Raw genomic sequence first — 8,799 nt, 5'->3', positions numbered from 1 at the left:
GAATGACTGAAGACAGGGGGTCTGGTCACACAAACCCTTTTAGAGGTTTACTGGGTCACAGGGGACTTCCCTTTGTGGCCCTGGGCCCCCTAAAAATCTGATATTGGCCAGGGATAGCAGGGTTGTCCCAGTGAGAGCACTACCTTGACTAAACCAGCCACGCACAAGTTAATTGTGTCTCCACAGACAGGATTATGATGCAGGCCAAAACCAAACAGGACAGTTTGATAGCTGGGTGTTGCTAGCAAATTTGACCTAGACATAATTATTTGGTTGTGTTTTAACTACAATGCGTTCATCTTCTGTTTTCACCCCTCCAGAAATGAATCCAGAGTTTGAAAGGAAACCAAGATCCTTACTGTTGGTCACATTTTATTTTGGTATTATTTTGCCATAATCACATCTGGTGGGGACGGACAAAAATCGACTGCTGCTGTCCAGAATGCGTGGCCTCTTCAGTTGGGTCTCTGTGTGTGGCTCATGACCGCTTAGAAGCGGCAGAGCCTTCGGGGTCACTTAGGTTGAAGGTGTCTTCCTCTTCCTCGTCCAGCTGTAGACTACCAGATGAAATGCCCATCCGAGCCAGGGGACCGGAACGCACTAGTCTCCCCAGCCCAGGGCAGTGGTAGGGGAACACGACATCCGAGTCCGAATCGCTGAGGCTGAATTCTCCGCTCCCCGTCCTACTCCCGGTCCCCAGGAGGCACACAGAAGCGGTCCGCTCGGGCATGGGGGAAGTGTTTAACGGAAGGTGGGTCGGTCGTGCAGGCGAGTGTCGCCGCGACAGGTGGGGGTAATGACCCAGAGGGCGGAACTCTGCTGCCGGGGCGCTGGTGTGGGGCCGGAGTGGCTTCGTATCAGACTGGCTCCAGGAGCGCTTCGGCAGGCCGGCCTGGTAGCTCGAGTCGTCGCTGAAGTGGCCCGCGCTCTCCTCTCTGCCAGACTCCCTCCAAGTGGCCCCAAAGCCGGCCAGGGCAGCGGTGTACAGGCCAGGAGCCGCATTAAAGCCCGGTGGAAGCGGGAGCCCGTTACGGCGATGGCACCGCAGGCAGGGAGACAATGTGGACGGGCCGGAGAAGCTGGAGGAGCGGATGAATTCATCCAGGAGAGCGGACCGGGGGAGGGGCCGGGGGTGTGTGTAGAGGGGCCGGTGCAGCGGTGCTGGAGCCTGGTCCAGGGAGAACGAGGAGCAGCCCGACATGTAAGCCTGAGCAGAGAGGGGCAGGACAGGGTGGAGCTCCAGGCATGGGCAGGGGTACAGGAATGGGCAGGGATACTGGTGGGGGGTGGGGTAGAGCAGGACCAATGGCTGGGTGTTGACCAGCAGTCGGCCTCTCTGAGGCCCCGGTCTGGCCCTGGCGTTGGGCCCTTCGCCGTGGCCCTCGGGCACCTGACGCCGGGGGGGCCCTCGCTCGGCCACATCCCCAGAGAAAGAGGAGGAGCGGGACTGGGCGAAGGTGGAGGTGTTGGGCTCTTGGGGGAGGGGCTGGGGGCGGGGCTCCCCCACAGCAGACTGACTGCGCTTCCCACCCGGGGCCCAGGCGGCATACGGGAAGCCACCGGTCTGCTCATACACCTAATAAAAACACAAGCAATTAGCTGTACTCTTACACAGATATCACAGGCAGACTCATATTTAGAGAAGCAGGGATGAGGGAGTCCAGGTACAGAACAGGTGTTCATTTAAAGCACATTAAGAGTTATAAGAAGGGATGGAACATGTTGTGCCCTGGCATTACTGATGGCCAGTGGTTCCCAACCAGGGGCACTAGGACACCAGGAAGTACTTGGCCTATCCACAGTAATAGAAACATGTTGGGAAACACCGCTCTTGGCTACGGTAGGCAATAGGGGGTTCTCATTTGGTCTTCTCTCCTCCATCCTTTACATGACCTGAAAATCTTTTGAGGAGATTGTCAATGTCCCTCCCCTTCCCGACCTTTTCATCCCTTTGGATCAGCTGTCTTTGTCACACATTTAAAGTAACTGTCCACTTAAAACTTCACTTAAAAACTCACAAACTAAATAAGGATATTTGCTCTTCCAATTTATTATTATTATTATTTGTACTTGTAGCCAAAACATACTGTGGGGAAAAAACAAAAAAACACCTAAAACTCAAAAAAACATGCTCTTTCCTACAGAGAATGGTACAATCCTGTTTAGAAGGAGTTGGCCAATCAGTGGCCTTGTTGCATTATATTTCAGCATTGTGTTGTTAGAGTTCACACACACCACACCAACTCCACCATTTAACCCATTTATTTCGGGATCCCCCACAGATGGAAAAGGAGACTCATTTGTTTCTACACCAAGTTCTGTCTGTCACAGACCGAATGCCCAATGAGAGACACAGGAGTGGATGTAGAGGACAGACTGGCCCTGTGCAAGACGTTTGAAACACTGAACTGTCTGACACCCATCTTACAGTGTGCTAGCACAGCCCTTGCCTGTCTCCGTGGAGCAGGGCTAAGGACATGCGGCCATGCACAAACATTACCTCATATTACAAAAGTGGGCTGTTGAAATATACTTCATGCAGAAGTGAGTCATTGGAAATGACTTGCAGGAAATGTTTTGCATTTGTGTATCTACAAGTTTGGTTCTGAAAACATGTGACAGTATTTTCATTGTTCATCAATCATATTCACAAGTGAGTTAAAAAGTACCTTCTGGTGCTGCTACATCGATTTTAGCTGTTCATGTATTGATTCTTGAACACTATGACTTAAATGCCATAAAAGCCTCATGACCTTTGTTTAACTGTTGTAGCCAATCAGAACACAGCTTGTTTTACTTGTAAATATGAAAACACAATATCCAGCATCAAAACCTGGTTTAAACTGCAATGTTGACATCATTGATGATCAGTCTTTCATCCATAGCTTTGTTTATTTCAGAGCACTTATGCTTCAACTTTTTACAGAAATAAGGGCAGGATAGAGCTTTTTCCATTGTATCAACTGCTGATTCCTGATTTCCTCAATACACTTTTATTGAAAATAAACATATATAACTATATGTAACACATATCAATATTCAAGGCAGATGCATACAGTATATACAAAAGGAACTGTACCTGTTTGGAGACATCAGTGAGGAGGTCAGGTGAAGACCTAACCTGCCTGTTGTCATAGTGAGCTTTACAGAACTTCCTGTAGATATAAAAGAGAAACAACATGGGTTTGGTTCGGTTCTTATTAATCATAATCAACCAGTGCTTTTCAGTTAAGACTTAATCAGCTAAGGGAACAGCTGCAATAAGTGGTTACACCTTTCAAATGGTAGGTTCTTCCTCTCTTCTCTCCTGACACTGTCCAGCAGTTGTTTCTGAGTCCTACCACTGAAAGAGAATAAACAGTGTTATCAAACTGAGGGCTTGTTTCACTTTATATGGCCGAACCGTTCCAGATTGCGTACTAAAAAGGTAAACATAATTTCTCACTAAGCAAACATATGCTCCGGAAAAATGATTAGCCATCCCAGGGACATTTCCTTTAAATTCCAGTCACGCTGTAATTCTTATGCGTCTGGGGATCTCACCTGTATCGGAAGCATGAGCCTTTACTGTAAAGGAGGGACTTGTGTCTGGACTTGGGCTCTTCGGGAAGACGGAAGAAGGCATGGTACTCCACACACGTCTTCCAAAAGGCCTTGCAAACATCACGGGTGGCCATGGCAAGCTCTACCGTGTCCTTACGAGAAGGCTAACCACACACACACACACACACACACACACAAACGTGCATACATAGTTTAAATAGGGGCTATTTCAGAGGAATTAAAGCAGCAAGTCACTGGAATAAAACCGCATGAAACAAATAAGAAACAACTGCGAACCAATAAAATCATATTTTAGCACCCAGTTATTCTCAATGTCTCCAAATAAATCACTCACCAGAATCTTGGCGTGGAGTTTTATCAAAAAGTGTTTTCTTTTGAAGCTCAGTTTGCGGATTGAGGCCCAGCTGAAAGTGTTTATCTTAGTATTACCCTGGAGGAGGTAGGAAGCACAGCTAAGAGTACAAACAGACAGTCCAAATACAGTACAGAGAGCCTTGCAAAAGTATTAAGACCCCTGACCAATTCTCTTATGTTATTGAATTACAAATAGTACGCTGAAATTCCATTCTGTTAGAAACAAAATAATTGTGATAAGTGATTTTATGTTAGGAATGAATAGTAAGATGACATAAAAATGTTGCTTGACTAAGTATTCAACCTTCAAACCTTAAGTAGAACCCATGTTTTGTTGCAATTACAAGAGTAATTTGGGGAAGATCAGAGCAGATTTGCTCCAGGTGGTTGAGAGTAATTGTAGACTGGAATTTTCAAATAGCACCCACAGATTCTCACTGGGATGGAGAACAGGACTTTGACTGAGCCATTGTATAATATTTAGCTTTTTGTTATCAAGCCACTCCAATGATGCTTTGGCCTTTGGCTTGGATAAATTGTCCTTCTGAAGGGGTTCTTCTTTTAATTTTAACAAAATGCTCAGTCCCTGTTGGTGAGAAGCATCGCCACAACATGATGCTACCATCCCCATACTTCACTGTAGGGATGTTAGATCCAATCTCTGTGTATTGATCCAAATGTGCTCACTGGGACTGCACACTTTTATAATTATTTTACCAGATAAATATGCTAAGAATGTACTGGCAGCAATTTAGGTTAACTGCCATGCTGAGGGACAGAAAGAAAGGTTTGTAAATTGTCAGATCTGGGATTAGAACCAAGAACTTAATTCATCTGTGTAAACTTGGGGCTTCTCCAGAATAGTGGTTGAGAGGATCTGCAAAAACAAATGGGAGAAACTCCCTAAATCCAGGTGTGCAAAACTGGAAAAAAAAGTTCAGCTGGGATCACTGTCAAATGTGTTCATACAAAGTACTGAATAAAGGGTCTGAATATTTATATTCATTAGATATTTAATTTTTTCATTTTAAATAAAAAAAATGTCAATCAACTGTAATATAAGTCCATAACACAACAACAACTGGAGAACATGAAAGGATCTGAATACTTTCCAAAGACTGCCACGGCGAAGGGCCCAACGCCAGGGCCAGACCGGGTCCTCAGAGAGGCCGACTGCTGGTCAACACCCAGCCATTGGTCCTGCTCTACCCCACCCCCCACCAGTATCCCTGCCCATTCCTGTAACCCTTTATACTGTACCACAACAGTCCAAATACAGCTTATATTTCTGTATAGGAAATTCAAATCACTTTGGTTCTATTTGGTTTCCCTGGGCATGTATGTTTACAGTGATTGCCTCACTAAATGAGACATACTTCCGTACTGTGGCCATATAGTCGCATGTAATAACATAGTACATCATACAGTACATGCTGTGCAATGTCTTAATGATAAGCTCAGCTGGTACCTGGAAGACTAACACTCCAGAGTGTGTGACGGCCAGGTTGATCTTGGTTCCCTCTCCATCACTGGCAGCCTGCGGCCGGATCCCGTACATATCCAGCTTGCGAGCCACCTCCAGCAGCTGGCAGTCTGCCTGGCCTGGAGTCTGGCCCCTGAAAAACACACAGCACCAGCCAACCGTCAACTTAAAACCCTCTGCCACATCACCCACCCTGCAACCGACTCCCTCTTAGCACCAAGCTAGTCACCATAACAACATTAAACCAGCTCAACACCAGTCACTAAAACACGCTGACCATCAGACCCTAACACCTGTGCCCAGGCCAGGCACTAACTGCCCCTTTCAGGGAGCCTCTGACCTCTCAGCAAAGCACCGACCTGTGTCTTTTGTGGAAGCGCAGGATCTTATTGTGGAGGCACTCCTGGTTGGGCACATACTTCTTCCTCTCTAGGTGTTGAATATCCAGCTGCTCCTCGTAGTCCCCCAGCTCTGCTACAAGTGTTAGGAGACAGGGGAGACGTTGCCAAAAAGACAGGCCATCATTGCAACAAACTGTTGTTTGGTTGAAATCAGGACCACATTCTACAGCTTGTGCTAAACCGCTGATGTTCAACTTACACTGTAGTAAATGTGAGACGAGTAGAGCTGCGCTGTTATCATTGCATGTAAGACTCCCATTGGACAAGTCCTGCTTAATCTGCAATGCAAACAGGTACCTGAAAGAGGGAGCTTGAGTAAGTTTAACAATGTCTTGAATAAGAGTCAGGTCTCCATGTATCAAATAAGTATTTCAAGAGCACTGAACCGTTTTTATAACAGGTGGTACATCCCGTTACCTGGTCAGGTCTTTGTGTAGCTGACCCGGATCAGGTGGGAAGAACTTCACTATGAAGCGGAATGTAGGATCTCTGGTGTCTGTAGAGAACAAAAACCTTTATCCTAGTTCCTCGTTATGTTATCAACTTGCATGAATCAGTCTACATAGTTAAATTCACAAGCCTTTGGATGAATTACCTGAAACTTACTTTTTACTTGCTTGGCCAGGGGCTTTAGCAAGTCCAGCCACATCTGGGATAAGAAATACAGATTCGATTTAAAAGATTGGAGGGACATGATTAAATCATGAAGTCTAAATTCTCCCTTCATTAAAGATACAGTACAGAATTGGTGAATGACTCCAGTGAATTACTTACATAGCTGCCACATTGGTGACGGAACTCAAGGCCAAAATATTCTTTTTCCAACAGCTTCAAGTGCCCACAAACTTTGTTGTACAAATCATTTCCAAGGATCCTTTGCTGTAAATCAATAAATAGAAAATACTTTTTTTTCCTTTTTAAATCCTCTTTTGAATGTATACCCTACTGTGAGAAGTAGGAGCTAATCTGAAGCTAAAACAGGGAAGTTCACATGAGCATCAGAATGACTACATTACCCATGCTTTGCCAGGGTTTTCCAGCTCACAGCTTTGACCTACTTATGTGGCTATGTTGTTGTACTGTGGACTAAAGAGAATTCTGAAGGCATAAGTGAAATAATTTACTGCTCCTCAGAGATGGGGTGAATGCAACATGTTTTTAAAGGAACCTGATAAAACTTAAAATATCCACAGACATTGTAGGTAATAAATATTATAACTTCAGTTAGTATTTATACCATTCTCAAGTTCTGGAAAAACTACACAAACACAGCTTATATTTTGGTTTTGTTAAAAGAAATTGTATATAATGGCCAGACAATTTAATTGGGATGTACTCTGCTACTAAAAATGTAAGAGAATTTTTTTTCAAAATCCAGAACAAATCTCTTTTTTATTTGAAACGATACACTCTTACAACCACAAGACATCTTAGTCCTCAGACTGACAGTAGACGCTGACAACATAGTTTTGTAACTATGTTACAAACATGTTTAAACGGGTTTCGTGAGAATCACCCAAGAAATCGGGCCACCTCATACACTTAAAACCCCAGCCAACGACAGCTGCCCTGCAGTCATTCTCATTCCTCAGTAGTGGACCACTCGGCCATAAGCCTCCTCTTTTTATTCCCTTATTGTTCCTTCAATCAAGATATAGATGTACAAAACCACCCACGGCTTGAAAGGAGAAATACTGCATGCGGTCAACGGGGATAATGGGGTCTTAAAAGGGAGGGAGAAGCCAACAGAACACAGTTGAAAGACAACAAACCACTGTCACTGTAACATCAGTTCTAACATCTCAATATTTGTTTTTGCTCATAGTAGGTTGAGGTATTTGGGTTTTCAAACACATTATGGCACCATCGACCAACTTTTGGCTTGTGTGTGAATTGAACTTGTGGTTTGTCGATTGTAGTATACAGTTGTTATCATAAAGCCATTTCTCACCTCCACCTCAAATATCTTCTCACTGTCATCTAAGAAGATGACATGCAGTTTGAACGTGCCCTCTGGTGGTTTCTTGCGCACAGTAACAGATCTGGCGGGAATTCTTTTTGGTTCGTGTTCCCCTGGGCTCTCAGTCATCCTCTCCCACTCGTCACGAGCAAACACACTGACACAAAACAGCAAAACGTATCGAACATGCAAAGTCTCAGAGCCCCCCGACGAACTCTTTGCTGTATCAAAACAGACCACATAACTCAAATGTAATTTGGATGGATTCATGAAAACTATAAGGTGGTCAACATAATATTTCACCTACCTTTTCCTTTTCTGTGGATTTCATCATTCCCCAATGACACAACATTGCCAAAGTCCAGTCAACATTGTACAAAAGCAATTGTGAAGCGGGCTACCGTCACCGCCATCCTTCACACAGCAACTTCATGTACTTCATATAGGTGCGCTGTGGCAAAAGGCGTCCAAGAGTCACGCCAGTTGTATGTCTGCAGAAAAGGTTGTGCATGCATTAAGTATGTTGTGTGTGTGTTTGAGTGAGAGAGTGAGAGAGATAGAGAGAGAGAAATTGCTGAGGCAATGCAAGGTCAGGTGGTTGCTATGGTAACATCATCAGCATCTCTTTGGCAAAAAAATAAAGAGAACCATGGAAAGCCACTAGATGTCAGTGAGTGCCTGCTATATGCCTGGAATGTTAGGATTGGGAGCTGGACAGACAAGTCAGAAAAAATCTGTTTGCAGGGCTATTAGATGTGCAATATGTCTCATTACAAAAACATTGAACATTGTTGGATTTTCTTAAAGGAAGAATGGCTAAGGAAGTGTAATATTTTTTATTAGGTCATTTTCACTTGATCAGACCATGTGGGGAGTACAAATACATTTGGAATAAGTGAAGCAATTGCTTTTGCACTAAATAAAATACAGGACAGGGTGTTTATGCAATAATTTCACTGATGTCAGTGTACAGGGAGTGAACATGTTTGTAACAAGTTGAGAATGTTTGAATGCCTGGGGATCTGATGTATAACTGT

General features: G+C 44.5%; 1 protein-coding gene across 1 annotated transcript; it reads right to left on the bottom strand.

Moving 5' to 3' along the window:
* Window positions 1-283: 283 nt before the first annotated feature.
* frmd7 (FERM domain containing 7) lies at window positions 284-8,200 on the bottom strand. Its single transcript, XM_034293517.1, has 13 exons — window positions 8,070-8,200; window positions 7,754-7,919; window positions 6,577-6,681; window positions 6,409-6,451; window positions 6,220-6,298; window positions 6,002-6,099; window positions 5,761-5,875; window positions 5,387-5,534; window positions 3,899-3,994; window positions 3,544-3,707; window positions 3,275-3,343; window positions 3,080-3,155; window positions 284-1,576 (listed from the first exon to the last, which is right to left on the bottom strand). The coding sequence occupies exons 2-13, from the start codon at window positions 7,889-7,891 to the stop codon at window positions 479-481; spliced, it is 2,229 nt and encodes a 742-aa protein (XP_034149408.1). The 5' UTR covers window positions 7,892-7,919; window positions 8,070-8,200; the 3' UTR covers window positions 284-478.
* Between the last annotated feature and the right edge of the window lie 599 nt (window positions 8,201-8,799).

This window comes from Esox lucius, chromosome 7 (genome assembly GCF_011004845.1).
Source record: "Esox lucius isolate fEsoLuc1 chromosome 7, fEsoLuc1.pri, whole genome shotgun sequence".
Taxonomy (NCBI): domain Eukaryota; kingdom Metazoa; phylum Chordata; class Actinopteri; order Esociformes; family Esocidae; genus Esox; species Esox lucius.
This window is presented reverse-complemented; position numbering and strand designations above follow the sequence as displayed.

Excerpts from the sequence above, each read along its gene's own strand:
- frmd7 (XM_034293517.1), bottom strand. The coding sequence starts at position 7,891 with ATGACTGAGAGCCCAGGGGAACACGAACCAAAAAGAATTCCCGCCAGA. Across the intron at positions 5,535-5,760 it reads CGCTTCCACAAAAGACACAG|GGGCCAGACTCCAGGCCAGG; the intron begins GTCGGTGCTTTG and ends TGTGTTTTTCAG. Across the intron at positions 3,708-3,898 it reads AACTCCACGCCAAGATTCTG|CCTTCTCGTAAGGACACGGT; the intron begins GTGAGTGATTTA and ends GTGTGTGGTTAG.